The sequence below is a fragment of the Melopsittacus undulatus genome, chromosome 4 (assembly GCF_012275295.1).
Source record: "Melopsittacus undulatus isolate bMelUnd1 chromosome 4, bMelUnd1.mat.Z, whole genome shotgun sequence".
Taxonomy (NCBI): Eukaryota; Metazoa; Chordata; class Aves; order Psittaciformes; family Psittaculidae; genus Melopsittacus; species Melopsittacus undulatus.
Window position 1 is genome coordinate 7,908,412 of NC_047530.1, and position 21,410 is coordinate 7,929,821.

Consider the following 21,410-nt stretch of genomic DNA (forward strand, 5'->3'; position numbering starts at 1 on the left):
CATCTCCAGTTCAATCAGCCACTTGTTTTTAAAACCACAGTGTTGCTGTCTTCCAGCAGAGCCCCTGCTGTATTTGTCCCAACACTGGATAACATCAGTAACTTAGATGAAGCCAAGCATTTCTAGACAGAGGACCAGAAGATGTCTTTTTATTTTGAAGAATTAAAAGACAGCATCCGGTGGGGGATTTTATTTACTTGGTAGTTGGCATTATTTTGTTTTCTGATCAGAGTTATCAGGCAATATATGCTGCTCTGAACTAGAACCACTTCACACCAGAAGCCTATCTGTGGGTCTTATTTCAGCAAAATTATTTCATTCTCAAAGAAAGCTGAAGTTTCTGTTACGGAGATAAGAAGTCGCACCCATTTTTGGGATGGTTTTAATTTTCTTCATCTCCTCACTTACTCTGACAAGGATTAAACTGTATTAACAGAACTGGATCATTTTTCTCCCACTTCAGACTGCATTCAGTTTAAGTTTTAAGCTTCCATTCATTCTACCACGATTTTTCAGAACTGCTCTTGCTGGCAAAGTGCTGAATGATTCTCAGCAATCACTCACATCAGAAAGTATTGAATTCTCTACACTTTCTCCAGAAGTGTGTATATATATATATATATATATAAAGATAAAATACAAAAAATGCAGAAATTCAAGGTAGATTTAAGGGCTTGTTGTTTCTTGGGTTTGATTTGATCCCAACTGCACTGAAGCCGACAAAGGCGTGTTTAAACAAATAAAGCAATGCCCTCTAGTGTTCTGCAGAGAAATTTGGTACAAGGCTGCACAAAGCCTTTGAAAATTCAAGTTTAGGATTGCCATGCCATCTCAAGTGACAGCCCGAGTTTTAACAGCTTAGGGCTCAGATACACATCCTTACGATGTTCTGCACATAACTGTGCCCTGCAGAACTATTCAGGATCCTTTACTTCCATCCGTTGCTGATGCTTGCATCAGAATTTCATGTCAAAAGATGGAGGTGTTCTCTGAGCATACACTGATGGCTTAAGGAACATCTGGGAATAAATAGAACTTTTGAGAATCAAAAGCCTGATCCTTTCCTTCTCAGAGTTCACAAGTAAATGAAATCCACCACCTCTATCATCATCCACAAATACCACCTGTGGACAGCTTTTTGTCTTCTCATCCATGGCACGTGACAAATCACATAATACCCACCCTGCCCCTTCCCCAAGTATGCACAGCATTTGGGACACACAAGCAGGATGATGATATCTTTGGCTTGAAGAACTCTCTTGCAGAGCTCCACAGCTTAGTGGATTTCCTCACAGCAGCAGCATTCCCAGGATATTCATAAGCTGCAAACAGAACTATCCAAACTTAAAGATTTAAATAAAGGAGAGCATTCTCAGTTCTGGAAAAACTGCAGATATATCAAAGTATTTATTTACACCTTGTACACATAAAACACAACTCTGCATCACACAAAGGACTGAGAGAGCTTTTATAACTGGAGATCTGAAAAGCAAACGGCAAGGTCCTTGATGAAGGCTGCTCATAAATGTCCTTAACTTGTACCATCCATTGCTCTTGAAAGACAACTGCTACCATCTCATTGTTTAGATAGAACAGAAACTTGAATGCCTTTGATCAAACTTTTAATCACATCAAGTACTTTTAAAATAATTAACAAACAAAAAACCCACGTTGACCACCAAATTTGCCCTGGCACTTGGGATAAGCCTCTTTAGGGCACTATATTTTAAGCTCTTGTGTCTGAGGCTGCAATACAGAATTTGGATGTAGAAGTGAGATCAAATTATGAATTTGTAAAATTAGGTTTAAGCTTAGGAACACCACTTTAAAATTCAAATTATATTCCCCTCTTCTCAGAGGGCAACTAATACATATTCCAGCTAAACAAGCAGATAGAGGGGTTTTTTCCTGTAATGGTGAGTGGTTACTGCCAAGCATCCCGCCCTGCAAATAAGTTATCTTTTATCTTGTTATGCATGTAACAAGATTAAGGGAAAAAAGAAAGTAGTTTAGACACTATCCAAAAGACAGCCAAGGGAGGACATCCAGTGTTTTTGCCACAGCAATAGGAACTATTATTTCTTCGGTCTGACACAATACATCTGTGTGACTGGTTGTATGCACAGAATACTGTCCTAGAGAAACTGCTTGTATATATATTCATAAAATAAAAAGGCTTTCAGGATCAGCTTTTTCCCTGTTGTAGTTTGATTTGCAGGGAACAGTGTGAGGAAATGACCACTCAAATTCAGGATACAAAATAAAAGAAAAAGATATGGGAAAGACACATATCAACGTGAAAACCGAGTCTCCAGCCTCACTGAACACAACAGCTTTTCCACTTGTCAGTTAAGTCAACAGTTCAGTGCCTTTCAGACACATTCTCACCTTCTCCAGGAAGCAGCAGAGCCACCTGAAAGAGATGGAGGAAAATGCTCCAGCATTCATCATGGAGAGAAAACACACACCTATTGTCCTATCTTGACATGATGTGTATTGCTTTGCAGGGTTGGGAGCATTTTACCAATACTTCACTTTGGAAAGATGCCATGAGTGTCAGGCACTGAAACTGCCTGAATAGCACGTAGTTTCAGCAGTGAAGCACAAACCAGGCTCCTCCATTCTTCTCCCTGGCCCTCTTCTTGCTATGAGACTTGTGATGGTGCATTCTCCTTATTTTCCTTCTGTGTCACTATCTGCAGGTACTTCAGTCGCATGGGAGGGAGCTGCTCATAAAGGTCAAATCCCAAAGGGCTCTCTGCATTTGGCAGTCTGTAGTACAGTAGGTGCTTTTTCAAGGTCTGAAGAAAGAAACAGCAGACATAAAGCATGTTGAGAAGAACGTAATCTTTTCCACCCTGTCTCCAACACAACATAGCAACCTGCCAGCTAGTGCAATTCCATTATGCCCAACATCAATTGCATCATCTTAATGGGAGAGATTTAAAAGGTGAGTTTCTTCCAAGAAAATTCACTTTTGATTTGAATGAGAATTCCTCTTCTGAACATAAATCCAATGTCTCCTCAACAGCCACTCACAATAATTTCTTGTCAGAAGCCCAGGTGGGGTTTTGAGTGGGTTTAAGAATTCACCCTGGATGCCAAACATTAAGGGTCAAATGGCCCAGCCCTGTCACACAAATAAGGCTTTGCAAGCTCCCAGAAAAACAGTACACCTCTTTTGTTCTTTTCAGGGTAAGCATACAACTAAGAGTAAAGGGCGATCACTGCTGGACACCTACTCACAGTTGTGCTAGAATCATCCCTCTAGGGCCTCCCGCAACCCTGACATAATGCTGCTTGGGCAAGAGGCATGGAAACAGTAGAAGAGATTCATCTAGGTTCCAGAGGGCTGTTTTGAGTGCAATTACTACAAGAACTGGTAAACAGTATTTATAGCCATCACAGGTCAAAATCCTGCTAATCTCCTCTCATTCTCAAGTTAGCAAGGCAGTTAAATTTCAAAAGCCAAAGATAAATCTGTAAGAGTACTGCATCTGAAAAACTTAATTCCCTGTGGCACAGACTGAACCCGATAAATCCTACCTCATCCACCAACAGCCACGTCTTTCGCAGCATGCTTTTCCGAGCAGCATCTGTCTCCTGGGAAGAGAACACATACTTTGCTTAATTTGGTGCACTGCTACCTTGACCCACAGGTAGCAGTCCAGGAGGACACTGTGTTCATTATGACAATGCTCCAAAGAGCAGCTTGTTCCAGCAGAAAGGGCTTGAGATGGCTATTGCTTGGATCTTGCCTTGCTCCTCCTTTCCCTGATCTGAAACTCAGCTGACTTCTTCTCTTTCAGGTAAAACTATAGATCAGAGGTAAAATGTTAGCAGAAGTAATCACTGCTAGAGCTCCCAAGGCCATGGGATGGCTTCTGCTTGGTTATTCAAGCAAGTGAAAGAACAATCTGCACATTAAGACTGCTCCAGGCAGAGGCTAAATCTATTACAAGCTCTCTCTGCCTGATCAGGTCCCTCAGCCTCTCCATTCATCCCCCATGTACCACAGCCCACACAGTTGCTGACTTCAAAGGTTTGTGTAGGACTGACTACCACTAATGCAAGCGCTTTAGGGTACAGTGAACAAGAGCTGCTGTCTGTGTCTCATGTGGATTCTCAAACAGCTGACCAATCCTCAAAAGATTCACTTGCAATCTTTGTTTTCAAGCCCAAGGTCAGTAATTCACCACAAGCCACACTGGACCCTTGAGAAAAGCAGATGCAAACCCCAAAGCTTCCAGCCCTGAGGCTCTGCTATACATGACCTACCCGTGTTGTGCTGTCCTGGGAGAAAATAAAGCTGTTCACATGAGCCACAGCCACCACATAAAGAACAGGGCACCAGCTGTGGCGCAGCGTGCCAGTGACGAGTGTTCGGAAGTAGAGTCGCAAGAGGTTCAGGTTATCCTCAGGAGGGGAAGTGTATCGCTCCAGAGGTACAGGGAACTGCAACAAAGGCAACATTACAATTTTTGTCAGAGTCTAAGTACTGAGGGGAAGTTCATGACTTTAGAGTGCCCATCCCCAGCTGTCTGTGTACACACTCCTATATAACATGATATACCTCAGTGGCACCACCTCCATTTGGAGCAGCACTGTTACTGCCCACGCTGACTAATGCGACATGCCTTTGACAAAGCATCCTCAAGACTTATACAGCTTTACAGAGATGTTTTACTGGTTAAATCACTGTGGTTGCTTCTTGGCACTGGTAAGAATAGTGGTTTCAAAGTGAAGACGCAAAGAATTTTCAACAGCATTACATCCCACTAATACCAGAGGTGTACACTGATCTGTGCATTTAGCCAGAAAAGGAAAGCAGATATATGTGCCAGAGTTAATGATTTTAAGTAAAGTTTCCATCAATCTCTGATTTTGTTGTGTAGCTTTGAACGATAGGTTAGAAAAGCTTATAGTAACAACTTGGTTTTATTTGCTTCTCCACTCTCCAGAAGTCCAATTTTAGATAAGCTCTCTAGGGCTAAAATGATATATTTAATTTTGAAGCATCTTCTTTAAAGGTTTAAAGACAATCATTGATTTTACCCCATTCAAAATACAGTCTGCCCTCTATGGTTGTTTTAACTCAAGACAAAAAGGGGAGAAAAAAGTCCTTAAACAAATGCCACCTCAAGTGATCAGATTTTTCAACACTGTTTTCAAGCAACAGGGCAATGAAAACATTGCTCAAACTATTTGGCATTCAAAAAAAAAATCAAAGCACATGAAAAACTATCTGCCTTGAAATGTTCTCCATTGTAACATATGCCACAGGTCTGACAATACTGAAGGAATGTGATGTTGAGGGATAAAATATATGACGTAGATTCAAGGCTTTCATCTGGAAGATAGTGTTTAGATCTGTTCCTACAGATTTATGGTACTGGAACAGAAGTAAGGGTAGGCTACTGGGAACATCAAGAGAACAGAGAGCTTACCACAGGTCAGAATATCTTGTCTTGTCTGCTTAAGAAACAAAGGCTCTTCTGGTCATAAGGATATAGAAAAACTGGCTGCAGGGCTACTACAGCCAAAGCAAAAGCACGGCAACCATACAATGGAAAGCACTGATCTCACATAAACTGCCGCTTCTAGTTCTTTGGAAAAAAGTTTTGAAAGGTTGTCTTTGTATTAGCAAACTTCAGGCTTGATGAGGTATTGTCTGTCAACTGCCAAAGAACTTGAAGGCAGCTACACTCCATCTCCTGTGCTCTGCTCATGCAAAGAAATGCAGTCCTGCACTTGACAAATGAAATCTTCCTGCAGAGTTACCCAGCAAAGCACAGTCCAGTGTAACTAAATGTGGAAACGTGGTTGAGAGGAAAAATAACTGTTTCTCCATGCACTGGGAGAGGAAAAGGTTCTCTCCAAGGTGAGACAAGACTTATTTAAGGGAAAGGTAATCGCTGGCAGAAGAACATGGGGTGCAGACTAGCCCTTCATACATACAGACTATAAATTAGAAGGAGGTTCACAGTCATTAAACCAAGCAGGGTATAGGACAGTTTCCACTGAAGACTGAACACATACACACACACTCTGCTCTCAAAATAAAGTTCAACAGGTTTCTGTGACAAGGGCCTGCATCTACTGCAGATGGGCTCTGTTCTTCAGACTTACATCAATCAAGCTGTTTTACCATCCCATCCCCAAAACCAAACCAATATCAACCAAAAAAAAAAACATATACACTGCTGCTATAGACCCAGATCAAAAGAACATTGCTCTCTCCATACCTACTCTATTTTACATTGCATGTGTTGCACTTTCTTCAGAGAGAATGAAAAGCCTCTAAGCAAAGGGAGCATGAATATTCTACTGAATAAGGATGAGAAAGGACAAAGGGAAGAGCTGGGAGGATGCCCAAATCAAGGTTGCAGAAACACAGGCAAAAGACCAGTGATCCAGAGATATGCAGTGACAGGCAACTACCATAAACCAGGATTACCTGCTGGAGTGGCACTCCCAGTGCCTTCAGGATACTTGTGTGCTCCCCAAAAACAGAGAGGCGCAGATGAACACTGAAACGCTTCTGTAGAGGTAGAAGAACAAACACTCCAAAGAGTGGATCTCCAAAGGAGACAGCTTCAAACTGCTCCAGGAGACTTACATAGAGATCGTGGAAGGATGCCAAACCAGGGAGAGGAGCATCCAAGTTTAGGGAGTCCAGTGCCTTGGGTTGGCAATAGAGAGATAGAAGGGCAGCTGTATAGTGGTGGATTGGTGCTTCCAGGAAGAGGTCACTGCCTGTGAGGAAGACACACATAAGCCGTGCTAGTTTGGCAGCAGTAGGGATGCTCTGAAGGGTTTTAGCACGCCAGGTTTCCAGCAACAAGACCCACTGCAGGTTCCAGGTCACAGTGTTGACAAGATCAAGTGGGAGAGAGTTCAGCACAGCCCCACGTGTCTCTGCATTAGTCACTCTGTTGTAAAGGCTGATAAGTGGAAAGAACGGCCAGTCTGAAGGCAGAATGGGCCCTTTGACCTCAGGAAGCAGCATTGACTGGATGAGGTAATTCCGTCCTTGGTAGGATGCTTGGGAACGCATGAGGGTAGGCTGCAAGTGGACAAAATGAGAAAGGTAGCAGGAGCGGAGGGAAGGTAGATCCTGGTATGATTCTCTCAGCAGAGCACCACGAGTAGCCTTTGAACAAGATGCTGCTGCAGAGCCAGGCTGTGCCAGTTTGGCACTAGTACCTAGATGCAGGATATCAGAGAAGTCAGCTGCTTCTGGCCCTCCAGCTTTCCCTTCACTGTAAGATAGAGACAAGCATCAGTTTAAGAAACAAACAAACCATCACAAAACAAAGAAATAAAACACCACAGAAATTCTTCTTGACAGTCTTCATGGATCAAGTTGACCAGGAAGTAAACAGCATTTGCAACGCTTGCTAAAGCATTCAGCTATGATAATATTGAGTGCTTGTAAAGCATCAGTTACCTTGGTATTTACTGGGAATTCACAAAACTACATCTGGAGTTCACAACACTAAGGCCTTGCCATGAAAAGCCTCCACACAATGCCAGCAATCTGGTGTGGAGGCTAAAACCCCCTGTGCAGAGAGGCAATCCAAAATACCACCACAGCTATCAGGGTGCAGAGATGAAATAACACATATCATAAGGCCTGTGTGAATCAATAAGGCAATTATTGGAATAGTAGTTCTACAGCTGGCAGTGGCAAGGTCAGGGGAACCAAGGACTGGCAATTATATACTTGGGGGTGTTTGTCGAATCCCTATGGCACAATCCCAGACCAAAGACTTGCCATGGTCTCGGATTAGTTGCCAAGTTCTCACAAAATGTTAGCTCTATCACAGGTATTTGATAAAAACAAAACCCACCAAACTGATTAGAAGGCTCCATGACTGGAGAATATGCTAATAAATAACTAACATTTGAAAACAGGCTCTATTAAAAGCCAAAAATTATAACAAAACTGCAGTGCTAAGGGCCTACACTTACAGGGGATAAACTCTGTTCTTCAGACTTGCATCAATCAAGCTGTTTTACCATTCCATCCAAACCCAAACAAACAAAACCCAAGTTAGCCCATATACCAGAATACAGAAAGGAAAAAATGCAAAGCTTACGGAAGAAACTCTGGATTAAAGGCAATATCCAGTAGGACCTCGTAAGCCAGATGCTCACTCCCCGGCAACAGACGGCTTAGCAACACCATGGCAACACAGTGATGGAGCGAGGCGTGCTGGCTGTAATCTGGACAAGTGCCTGACTGTACAGGAAACAAAACAGGGGAAAAAACACTGTGACATTTGTCAACAAGGCAATCAACAAGGACAGGAGGGTCAGCTGAGACACAGATCTCAAAGGAAAGTGGGAGAGTCATCAGGCTTAAGTCAGGTATGTCAATGAACATATGAAAGGATGAAAGGACCAGTTGCCAGTTGGACACACTGAGCTCGAGAGGCCTGTGTGAAGTCAATACCCCAGGTGAAAGCAATGAAAGGACTAATAAAGGTACCATTCTCCGAGCCAGGGCTAGCACAAAGTACTGCAGGTGATATTCATGGCGCAGGATCCACGCAGATGAAGAAGTTACAGAGGGAGGTCCACTCTGCCAGCTTTGATGCAAGTAATCCTTCAAGCCTCTGAAGTCCAGCACAGAGCTGTACTATAAAGGAATCAGAAGTGGAGACATACTATGAAGATAGTTCATGCCTAGAGGAAAGTGAAAGGTCTATCCCATGCCTTCTCACATGAGAATTTTTGTTGGTTACTCCAAAAGCGGTATTTTAAAATAGCCTGAAAAATATCTGCTTTTCTGCCTCAGGGTTCACCTGTATCCACCATGACCATCCCTACCACAGGTAACCAATACTCACTTCTCTAGTGCTTTGTAAGGCAGAAGTATGGCCAGTGGCTGAAGATGTTTTTCCCTCATCTGGTCAGATAGAATCATAGAACAGTCAAGGTTGGAAAGGACTTTAAGATCATCCAGTTCCAACCCCCCTGCCATAGGCAGGGACACCTCACACTAAACCACGGCACCCAAGGCTCTGTCCAGCCTGGCCTTGAACACTGCCAGAGATGAAGCATTCACAACCTCCCTGGGCAACCCATTCCAGTGCCTCACCACCCTCACAATAAAGAATTTCTTCCTTATATCCAATCTAAACTTCCCCTGTTTAAGTTTCAACCTGTTACCCCTTGTCCTATCACTACAGTCCCTAATGAAGAGTCCCTCCCCAGCATCCTTATAGGCCCCCCTTCAGATACTGGAAGGCTGCTATGAGGTCTCCACGCAGCCTTCTCTTCTCCAGGCTCAACTTTCTCAGCCTGTCTTCATATGGGAGGTGCTCCAGTCCCCTGATCATCCTCATGGCCTCCTCTGGACTCGTTCTAACAGTTCCATGTCCTTTTTATGTTGAGGACACCAGAATTGCACACAATACTCCAGGTGAGGTCTCACAAGAGCAGAGTAGAGGGGCAGGATCACCCCCTTTGACCTGCTGGTCACGCTTCTTTTGATGCAGCCCAGGATATGGTTGCTTCCTGGGCTGTGAGCACACACTGAAGCCAGCTCACATTAAGTTTTTAATCAACCAACACGCCCAAGTCCTTCTCTGCAGGGCTGCTCTGAATCTATTCTCTCCCCAGCCTGTAGCTGTGCCTGGGATTGCTCTGACCCAGGTGTAGGATACTCCTATCAGTAACTGGTCAACATCAGAGGAAGAAGGCTTTTAGAAAGCTTATGCTAGGTACTCCATCTCTCAAGGGCTCTGCCATTTCCTCTTCAGAGTTTGTAGTCTGTCATGACTCTCATTCTAAAAATTCAGGACAATCAGAAGAGGGAAGAAACCTCTCCAGTCACTGTAGCACTCATTCTCTTTTTTTCTTCATTTTTATGCTATTCTTCTTTGTCATATATGCTTCAACCATCCCTTTCACCCTCTGACACTCAGTTATTTATTTTGCTCAGCCAAACAACAGTTATTTCACCTTTCTCAACATTCTTTATACACCCATCCTTTAAGTTTGATCATCAGTCATCTCCTGCTCTATAATTCCAGCTTCCCAGCATCTACTGGATGCTGGAGTTCAAAGACAAGATATTCTTCAGATCCTCATCCTTTGCTTCTTAGAACAAAAATACACAACAATCCTTTTTAATACTCCTACTAAGATCACTCTTAAGCCTAAGAAGATATAAATACTAACCTCCCTCAAACATACAAGCATTCACTAAGACCATACAGTAAAAGTCTATTCTCACCTTGATGGTCAGGCCCTTGTGAATGTCAGTGATGCTGTTGATCAGAAACAGGAGGGCAGTGAGGAAGGGAAAAGGTGACTTGGAGCCAACTAGGCTCAAAGGAGGTTTGCCTCCAGTACAACTCAGAGATGCAATGCTGAAGACAGATTCTGGTGCTGGGGAACAGGACAGAGGGTTGCACAATGCAGAACATGGCCTGTGAAAACAGATAAAAGAGAGGGGGGTCAGGTCAAAAGCACTTACATTGCTGAAAATTTATCTTGTTGGAATGTTACTACCTGAAATGTGCCACACATTGCAGTAAAATGAAAGCTCTGAAGACCATTCAAGAACAAACCTAGTACCACAGTTGATGAAGTAAGCACCATCATACAACCCACTGCCAGTGAGCTGTCATGAATTCTAATCTTTAGCTAAGCTGTTCATTACATGCAGAAATACTGACACAGTGATGCATCTCTGATGTCAAACATTTGAAACCATTGGGAATTTGATTAAAAAAATACACATTTGATTAAAAAAAATACACATTTCCCCACATATATGGAAACCAGGCTAATAGAGCTGCCATCCACTTAAGATATTTCAATAATAACCTGTCAGGCAAAGCCAAAATGCCAGCTTGTATCTAAAATTGGCATTGCAAAGATGCTGCCCCTTACATACTCATGAAATGAGTATTTTTAAGCTCTATTCAGGCAAAACCTGGCTTTAACGTACATGAACATGGCTGTGCTCTTGGTGTGGGCAGAGCTAGAATATTTCACACCAGCAATACTTAAGATATACCATGTCTGTACAGGCAAGACCACTACAAGGAAGGGTGACCATAAGCATGTTGTTGAATTGTAATAGGACAACAGAGCAAATACTGCCAAAGATCCGTATCATTACTCTATGACAGAGAACTGCTTCTTTATATGCATTGCTCTTCCTTCCACTGGCATTACCATATAGGAGTGCGTGAACACATCTGGAGCACACAGAGCACCCTGAATTCCTGGCCATAATCTTCCTAGAACATTTAGACAAGATTGTCAAAAATATTAGGGCAGAGATTAGCTGACTCTTCACGTCTACCAGCCAGTGTTAAGAGCAGCATAGGAGAATTCTTGCCGATAGGTTTCTACAGCCTGACCAAATCCATTGCTTTCAGATCTCAAAAACAGGCAGGAAAGGGTCTAAGGAGCACCCTCTTGGTGCTAAGAGCTTCAGACCTCAGTTCTCAGTCATGAAAGATCATGAGCCAAACTGTTTGGTGACCACACAAGTACCACTTCAAACCAAAGATTTCAAGTACCCCTTATATGAGATGTTCTCAGAAGCAGCCAAATGTCTTCCTGACTACAGGCTGGGCCTTTTAGATTCCCTCCCTCCAGAGGATTGATCACAGGCTAGTAGGGAGGCTCCCTCTACAGTAGAAAGACAGAATCTCTGTACTGCTTGTAACAGTTCCAAGAGCCACAGACAAAGATTATGTTATCCAAATGTCTGAAAGAACAGTTTGGTATCTGGACTTTCACTTTCCTTCAGAGGCTTTCAAGCTCTGCAGGAGCTTAAAGATAAGACTCTAGTTAAAATATGTCCTGCAAACTGCATCATACAGAGCACGTGAATGGTACCTGCACACACACTCTGTAAGAGGGACTAAAACTGATGTCACTTGATTTTAAAAAACAGTGAAACCAAAGAATCAAAGCCAAGAGTGACTAAAATCAATCTTAATATGAAAACTACAACTACATGAAGAGGCAGAGATGCAGACCCCGCAGCAGCACCAGTAGGAAAGGAGGAACTAGGGAACCTCTGTGGACATCATGCTTTTTGCTGTGAGGAGAGAACAAAGCAGGGTACAGATAGAGCCTGACTGCCCTCTAATTCACACACACAGAGCACATATATATGGGGAAAGGAAAGGGAGGGGGAAAACTGGCACACAGTACAGTATAGAAGTGAAGCTCCCTTAGCTTCTGGGAACAGCAGTGAAATGGCTTTACCTGAGCAAGTCCCACATGCTCTGTATGGCTGGCTGACTGAGAAGGGGCTGCAGTACCTCAGATGTCAAACGTTCCAGTTCCTCTAAGCAGTCAACTGGATTGACTGATGCCTGCAAAAGACATGGAAAAAGACAGGAAAAGATGGTGAATGAAGGCATTGAAGGCTGACTTAATTGCTTTCTGTATGTTCATTGCCTTTTTGCCAGACCACAAAATCTATAGTGTTACTGCTCTAGGCTGGAGCTGGCCTCACAGCTGGCAGTGTGGAAGCTGAAAACTGGAACACCAAGGTGCTCTCGCACTCAAGTATCACAGAGATTTCTTAACTGGGTAGAAGTAAGGATCTTGATTTTGGGATCAAGATTATCTAAAGCAAAACTTGTCCTAAATGGCTACCCCTCCCTCTCCATATTACCTAAGTGCTAATCTTTCCATTTAACATGAAGATGACACAAAGGTGATCTCTACACAAAGGTGATCTCAAGGTAGTTCTCTACCTTGAGAAAGCAGTGTGGCATTATGAGGGTCCCCCAAAAAAACACAGCTTTTAGCTGTATGAAGTGTGACTGACCTACCCATCAAGCGTGACTGTCAATGAACATTGCACAGAGGAGGATCTGTGGCTTTTAGAGACCCACCTGAATTCTTCTGACCATAGTAAGCAATATCACGGGTTGAAGGAACATGCTGGCAAATATTAATGTTCTTTCCCTTTATTAGAATGCTGCTTTAGGATACAGAAATACTCAGTTCCATAACATAAAATCTAGTTTTCCCCAGATGAAATCCCCCTCTACAAATCAGTCTGATCTACATGAAGGTGTTAACCTTAGTTCTAAGCAGGCTAACAAAAACATCTGGTTACTCTGGAAGTTGGGCAATTTTTGATTTTTCTTAATCAGAGGAGCTAATCACTGGTAGGTGATGGAACTTCTTTTTAAGTGGAAATAAAAATTATGTCATAAAGGTTAAAAAAGAATATCAACCAAGTTAAAAAGGAATATCAACCTCTTGGTTATCCTGGTTCTCTAATGCTCAGGACATAATGACAGCAGGTGAAGGGTACAACCAACCTCTGGGACACTGAAGTCATCTTGGAAAGATACTGGTGGTTTCCACCCCAGCCACATCTAACAAACTCAGTTGCTCTGGGCAAGTTTCAGAGGAGCTGCAGAAACGTAACTACAGCCACTAAATTACCCCCCCACCATGAAGACAGCTCTCCCAGGTCACACCTCGGGCACATCAGTTGGGCAGTAAAGAGGAAAATTGCATTTATCTTTAGAACATGAATCTTTACAGTAGCTGAAGTATAAGACGTTATTCTTCAACAGCATCACACTGATGTGTCAGCTTCAGAAAACTCACTTTAAAAGATGGCCACATAGTAGAGCTGTAACTGGGTTACAGGAGTCGACCTTCAATGTCAATGGGGCAGCAAATAAATTATCTCTATTGTTTCCTATCCAAAGTTCCTATGGCATGACCCTCTATACTCAATCTTCCAATCAGATTATTGCACTGTGGCTGTCCACATGTAAGCTATAGACCACAGCGAATGCAAAAATGTGCAACTTGATTTAGCCCATAAAGAGCAAGGGCTGCCAAACTGAATCAGGTCATATTTGCTTCATACTTTGGATCTCTGCCATAAATGAGAACAGTCACAGTATTGCCACTTATCCTGACTGAGACTCCGAGTCCAAAGGAAGGAAAGGACAAGAAAGGAGGACAGTAATATTTGGCACTGCTAATGTGAAGGATCAGTAGACTTATCTGACCCTAAATGCATTGCAGCCTAGATATGAGCTGTGGTAAACAAAATCTAGTCCTCAGCTAGATGCCTCAATGTCTGTGTTTTTCAGCTTTACCTGTTAAGTTCAGGTTTTCAGAGGTAATGTACAAGCTGATGCTGGTGAGATGAACAGACAACCTGTATCTTCAGGCCTTACCTGCTGGCTACAAGCACTGTAATAAACTCCCAAGTAGATCACATAAGTCGTAGTCAGAGGCTGGAGAGTTTGCCAAGTTTCTGTCTGGGATATCTCCTGGAGGAATTTTTTCAGACTGGTCTCCAGGAAGGGCTGCAAGCCTGACACTTGATTCCAGGATACGGGAGGAGGAGGAACCTGTTCACTATCTTCTGAGCTATTACTGAAACACAATTGAAGAATAATACAGGATAGCAAGTATGTCTCAGAAACAACTGTCTCTTTAAACAGTAATTTTTAACAGCAAGATTTCCAAAGACAAGTAGTCTGGAAGCTGATACCTGACAATAGGCACTAAGGGAAAAACAATTCTTTGCACATTCCCACAGACCAGACTTAACTGATTTTGGCATCAAGAACTATGCAGAGGCTACTCAGGAGAGTCAAAGTGTCTTCATCTGCACTATTCTGTCTTCGAGCTATGCTCTAGTTTTACTGTACATGCTACCTCAGTATCCAGCTTTAGTTGCCTTTTCACCAGAAAAAGTACCTGTTTCTTCAGCAAATGCTACTGCTTTGATGTCTATCAAAACCAGCCACCTTTTGATCCTGATCCATCTTGGTCTCTGCAGAGGTTCTTTCCTCCATAGCTTAGAGAGGTTAATATTTTTCCTCCAAAAGGAAGATCAAAGGAGCTTCCAAGCTCCTTTCAGCAGGGCATTTGGCTAACACTGCGCTTGTGCCCCACAGCTGGAGGCAGATTTTTACTCCTGCCTCTTACCAGGCAGACAAAAAGAAGTTGATAACCAGGTCTCCAAATCAAAGAGAGAGAAGACAGGATGACAACTACTCAGACACACAACTGGTGACAGAGGGGGCCTACCTGCTCAGCTTGGCCTGCAGCTCCGCAGCGTAGCCTGCTGTTTGTGTCACATGTATCAGCAGAGTAACGACTGCCGTACCTCGCTGGACAGACAACTCAGTCATACAGCTCTTCTCATCACTGCAAGTGCTGAGCAGCGCAGGTAGGGACTGCAGTATCCTCACCAGCACAGGGTACAGATCCCTAGAATATGAATCACAGAATAGATGAGGTTGGAAAGGGTCTCTGGAGATCATCTATAGCTCAACTCCCTGCTCAAGACAGGTCAGCTAGAGCAAGTTTGCCCAGCATTTGTGCACTTGAATTCTGAGTATCTTCAAGGATGGAGAGTCCACAATCTTCCTGTGTGACCTGCTCCAGTGTTTGATCACCTTCACAGGCATAGGAAATATTTTTTACTAAGTGAAATTTCCTGTATTTCCATTTGTGTCCTCACTTCTTGTACTTCCACTTCATACCACTGCAAGAACCTGCCTCTACCTTCTTTGCATCCTCCCATTGCACAGAGATTGCTAAAATTGAGATTGTGAGAACCACCGTCACCAACAAAATAACAAACAGCCAGGGGAAAAAAGATGACAAAAAAGAATATTGCCTTTCATTTGAATAGGACCTGCCTAATACTCTGCCTCCAAGAAGATAATCTCATGGAAAAAGCTATTTTTATTTTATTCCTAATTCCCTAGTTCTCAAATTCTCAGCCAAATGATTTGCGTTATCATCACTGGTGATAATGGAAATTCAAGGAATCTTCTGCTCTTTGTCTTTCCTCAATGTTATTTACAATGCAAAATTATATAGTTTTCACTGTTTATTACCCAATTCACCTGATTGGGCTGGAGAACACAATGTTGTGTAGGAATAATCTCCCTTCTGATTCCCTCGGCCTCCCTTTTACTCTTCAGAGCAACTCCACAGCTATCTCTGTGCTTCCAAGTCAGTGCAATTACACGAATAAGATTCAATGCCTGAGATAGCTCAGACTTATCCCAGCACAGACCCTGATGGTTATGCACACGAACTTGTACCAAACTGAAAGTGGATGTGGCATGCAGTTTGCATCACTCTGCCTCACTTAGCATGCACGCTGGTGACTGCTGTCCTGGCTGCCTTCAGATCATCAGATTCAGCCCTAAGTGTGCTGCAAACTATGCGTGCTGGTGTCACACAAACACAGATTATCCATGCCTTCAAGGGGAAATAGATGCAGCCCTAAAAAGCTGGGGTGATCTTCCATATATAGAAACATCAATACCAATCCTTAAACACAGGAGATAAAGAACAACCAGAAAAGACAATACTCAAATACCTATAAGGAACTTGGAATTTTACTGCAGGAGCCTACAGATAAGACTTCAGGGAGATAAGACTCCCTGAAGGGAGGCAGAAACCAAGCCTGGAGATCCCTATATTGGCCTCTCTGGAACATGGTGTCTGTTTTCGCTGTTGTACCTCCCACCCTCATTTCTCCAGCTTTAGACTGTACCTGTAGAGATCACAGGCTTGACCATAGGCAGCAGCCACAGCCCACAACCGGAAGGCTTCAGTGCTTAGCCTGATGGCTTCTTCCCTTGGCAGCAGCAGATCCACTGGGTCCTCAGCTATAAAGCGACTCAACCGACTTTTCATTTCAAATTTGTTAAGCTGGAAATCAAACAAACCAGAGAGAAAAGAATAAACACCAGAAAAAGATGATCTTAAGGTCCTTTCCAACCCTAACTATTCTATGATTCTATGATTCTAAAAAGACAAAGGGATAAGAGGTACCAGCTGCATGCATCATGATCACATTACTCTGACACAACAGAAGAGCTACACGTTTCAGTTCAGCTCATTCTCAACTTCTCTTGCCCTGTTCAAATATGGCTTTATTTTATATAATCTCAAAGAGCACACTTCAAAGAATCAATAAATGGTCAAAGGCTCTTATGAGAGAAGTATTCCTGGAAGGAACACCTACGTGTTACCTAATCCATTTGTAACACAAATCAACTACACATAAATCATTTCTGACAGAGGTTTCTCCACCCCACACACTCTTGGTTTGGATGCTCTCTGCAGCATTTAACTGATTTTAAGAAAATACATGTTTATCCTTCTTTAAGTAGTCATAACTGGTACTCTATCAGTCAAGACTACATGTAGATACATCTAATGAAAAACACTGTATACAAATGTATTGGATTGATGCTGCTTTTGGCTTTGGGAGGTCAAACTAAATGGCTTTCAGAGGTCCTACAACTTAAATCTTTCTATGATTCTAACTTATTTCACAAAAAGGGTGCCTCCTGCCTATTACTTTAATAGGATGATAGCATTTTGATGCCTTGGAAATGTTCTGAGGCTATTTTGGTGTTGAATTAAGCATGGGAATGACTCATTTGCAGTTCTCTAGAAATAATTTTTATTCTCCCCAACAACTGGGTATTTTTGTGTACCCATAAAGAAAAAAAAAGGAGCTTCTCTCTTCCTCTCCCCCACATAAAAAAGAGCTTGTGTGTGATCTGTCTAAACAAATGAGGTAACAATGTCTTTTTCACAAGGACATATTATAGATAATTACAAATTCAAATGCTTGAGACATCCTGTAGGGAAATCATTGCACACCAGCAAGAAAGCAAAAGGAGCTGATGAATCAAACGATGAATTCTGACACCACTCCTACAGAACAGAGGGCAAAGTCAAATTTACTTCCAGTGGAGGAAGATGGAAGAATTTTGTTGTTAGCTGAAATAAATTCATGCATTGATGATTTTGATTTAGTTTGTTATTATCTTCCATTCCCGTGTTCAAGTGCATGTAACAAGCCATATGAGAGTGCAAGAGAACTGAAGCCCAAATAGTTTATTGTAAGCAATAAACCTTGCTTTTAGCCACAAGTGGAACCTTGTAAGCAACTTTTGCATGCCTTGATACACCTGGAGTACACAAGGCCTGAAACAGAGTAAAATTCAGAGATTTTCTATTATTCTACTAGCACCACTTACAGCCTTTAAATATCCCACTACCCATTATCAGCATGTTATTCCATATATTTTATAGCACAGGCTGGTACTCTGCTGCTGAGGTTAGCAATTTCCTGGATGGCAATTTATTAGATGCTGTTAACAATACTAAACCAAAAACCCTAAGAAGTGCTCACTGCACTGTAATGGGTGCTGCTCATGGTAGATGTTATGCATTTATAGCATCAGTATGATGACCTATATGAGTGAATGCAATTATCTCTGAAGTGAAAAACCTGTCCAGAAGTAGATAAGAGGAGCTGGAAATACTGATAAATGCCCTCAGAGTTATTAAGACAAATTAATGCCAGAAAAGTCCAGCCAGGGTCATAAAACACAAGGATAGCAATTTAGTCTCTGGTTTATACAGTCCTGCCTGTCACTAGAACATGGGAGAACACAGAGCATCATACAACATGTGCTCTAAACATCTGCTATTGGTATCACTTGGCTGTGCTATGTGATTTTGCATACAGCAAAAAGGTTGAGGCAGCTCTTCTACTGGTACACAGCAGAAGCATCATTATTAGGATGCTGTCAATAATTCCTTCAAAACACACATGCACCATCTTCACTATGATTATTCCAACTTCAGCTTGGTCACCTCCAGTTAATCTTCTGTCTTTACTTACACAGAACAAAGGCCTTTGCAATCAGAAAAGCTCTTCTGAGAAGCACTCACCAGCCTGGCTGTTGCATTTCGGCCTCCACAGGCCAACACTCTGATGAATTTCATAGCAGTGGCACAGGCAATTCCATGGAGACTGGTGAGCAGACACCCTGGTTCTGCCACTTGGGGATCCCACTGAGTAGGAAGAAATTCCCTGACAATGGTCTCAATCAACCGAGGACAGTCAAGCAGCTGAAGAGAAACAGCAGGCACAGTATAACTAAGGCAGCACAAGTAACTAAAGGTATGCAGTAATGCAGACATACAGAAGACATGCAAAATACACTAATTTGTTTGATCTCCTTGCCATAACTTTACCTGCTTCTTTCTCCCTTTATTCACACCTCTCTCTATCACTCCCCAGCTCCTGTACAGTGGGAGATTTACCTGGCTACATGCTTCAGAAGAGTGCCTTGCTATGTGGGTGAGGATGTGCAGTATATCTAGGACTACTGTTGGAACAGGTCGTACCACCTCCAGGATGTATCTCAGCCGGTGCTGAATCCGTGTCTTCAAAAGTCCCTGGGGGGAGAAATAGGAGGAAATAAAAACCCATTATGCTCTTTACAATGCTCTCTGAACTGCAGTTGCTGGAAGACAAAAGGAGATTCAATTACATCTCCTGCAGGGTGACAGTTTTAAAATTACCAGTGGGGAGTCAAAGAAATAAGTTTCTGTGGATTTGCTAGTACATAAGCAAATGAGCGAGACTAACTGAACTTCTGAATCCAGCCACTAGTGGGATTTAGATACTTATATTTTCATACTCTGGAAAGCAGAAGTAATAGGGAATAAGAAAATAACCTTCCCTATAAAAGACTACTAAAATCTAACGCAGATGAAAAGGGTTCACATGCTCCTTGAATCATTTTGGGTAGACACCACCTCCAACACTCTGCGTGATAATATCTGTCATGTCAGAGAAAGCTGACAGAAGCAAAGAACAGACCCAAATTCCTGGTTTGCAGCAGGAAAAGAGATGCAGAGAGATGATGTGATTTTTATGTTACATTTCACAGAGAAGAACATGATCAGTGGCGATGCTGAGAAACAAGTCTTCAGTTTAAGTGACAGCATCACACACTCCTAGTTCTGAGAAAAGGCAACTCCGTAACACCCGAGTTCATAGTACTGACACTTCTAAATAGCTACAGCCAAGCAACATTATAGTTCTAGGCCTGACTGAGTTCAGATCTAGTTTAAGTACCCCAACAGTGTGGAGTAAGTGGGTTACAACAGCCAGTAACCAGGTGTGAAATGGAATTTCACAACAACTAGAAGAGTGGAGAATTTTGTCCCAAATATCTCCTGAGATCACACCACTTGGAACAAGTTAAAATCCATTATGCTGAACCACGCAACTGTTTCCAGAATCACAAACTGATCTCATGTCTTGTCTACAACTCTTTTGTTAAGCTTTTTAAACAGTGTCACCTAGTAGAATACAATGGAAATCATGAAACCTCTAAACAAGACCCTATACCCAAGTACCCTATACGAAAGTGCCATTGGAACACAGGCTCAAGGACTTGGATTAAGTGATGACTTAGTGACAAGTGACTAAATGAAGGTTTTAATGATTGCAGCGGGGAAGAGAGTTGCACCAGCTCCACCAATGCTGAATATAAGATAACAAAGACTGATATTTTTAAAACTCCTGTTAGGAATGTGGGATTAGGCTTAAATATGTGAGTAATTCCTTCCAAATGATGCAACTGCCTTAAAAATGCAAATATGAAGAATAAAACTGGAGAAATGCTAAGTAGCTAGCTTATGGTCAAATATAAAATGAATGTCATTGCACAAATCTGACTAGCTCTGAACTATCTAACTGTGATGTTAAATCCACAAAAGTGCATACAGACACTTTAATAATGGTTGGAACCTTTCCACTTTTAACTCAAGTAGGTGAGCTTGAAAATCATGTCTGTATGCAGTCTTCCAGCAAGTCTTGGAAGGTCACCAGTATGCTTGTTGCCAGTTTCCCTAGAGAAAGGCAGAGATACTTAATGATACTACAATCACACATGTCAAGTCTCAACATTTTTAGAGATCAATAGGATTACCCTCCTGGTAAGGTATGACAGAAGCAAAACATCCAACAGCCAGGGAAGAGCTCTAATTCTTGCTCAGAATGTTAGTAATAACATACACAGGAGGGTAGATGGTTCAGCAACACACACAGATCCTATTTTCCTAAAAGGATTTCAGCTCTAGCTCTATGCTTACCTTTACAACATCATATCGGGCCACATCTGGATCTGGCTTGTTTTCATCTTTTAACTTTTTATCTTGAGACTTCTCTGCTCCATTCAATTCTTCATCTTCCTCCTCCTCTTCCTCCTCATTGTTGGGGACAAAGGGGAATGCAGCCATTCCTTGGTACCATGAAAAAGTCCAATCAAGATATTTCTGTAAGAAGGGTAAAGACAAACTGAAATTCTCACAAGGAAGTAATGGAAGACATAAAAAATTCAAGGATGCCTTTGATTATGGAATGCTTTGCTGATTCCCACTTAACCCCAGGAAAACAGTAACCCCATAAAGGTGACTGTGAACAGGTACAAGCAGAAAGTAGTGCATTTCTACAGAAGTGATTTTAACCTATGACCCACACATACTTGAGAAACCGTGCAAAGCAATTACTGTGAGGTGATTTAAACTTACTACACAGGTTA

General features: G+C 42.3%; 1 protein-coding gene across 4 annotated transcripts in view; it reads right to left on the minus strand.

The window, feature by feature from the left end:
• Positions 1–1,376: 1,376 nt before the first annotated feature.
• Positions 1,377–21,410, minus strand: part of RPAP1 (RNA polymerase II associated protein 1) — a 42,031-nt gene continuing 21,997 nt past the window's right edge. For 3 of the 4 annotated variants that reach the window (XM_031044515.2, XM_031044514.2, XM_005143956.3), the window contains exons 12-25: positions 20,962–21,144; positions 19,120–19,254; positions 18,745–18,924; positions 16,544–16,701; positions 15,058–15,240; positions 14,196–14,397; positions 12,244–12,353; positions 10,247–10,442; positions 8,495–8,644; positions 8,103–8,245; positions 6,458–7,262; positions 4,279–4,455; positions 3,547–3,603; positions 1,377–2,801 (exon numbers count right to left, since the gene is read on the minus strand). In XM_031044515.2, the coding sequence (XP_030900375.2) occupies positions 2,646–2,801; positions 3,547–3,603; positions 4,279–4,455; positions 6,458–7,262; positions 8,103–8,245; positions 8,495–8,644; positions 10,247–10,442; positions 12,244–12,353; positions 14,196–14,397; positions 15,058–15,240; positions 16,544–16,701; positions 18,745–18,924; positions 19,120–19,254; positions 20,962–21,144 (2,835 nt within the window). In that variant the 3' untranslated portion in view covers positions 1,377–2,645. The remainder of the gene's footprint in view (positions 2,802–3,546; positions 3,604–4,278; positions 4,456–6,457; positions 7,263–8,102; positions 8,246–8,494; positions 8,645–10,246; positions 10,443–12,243; positions 12,354–14,195; positions 14,398–15,057; positions 15,241–16,543; positions 16,702–18,744; positions 18,925–19,119; positions 19,255–20,961; positions 21,145–21,410) is intronic. The other variant, XR_004549566.1, reaches the window with a different exon arrangement.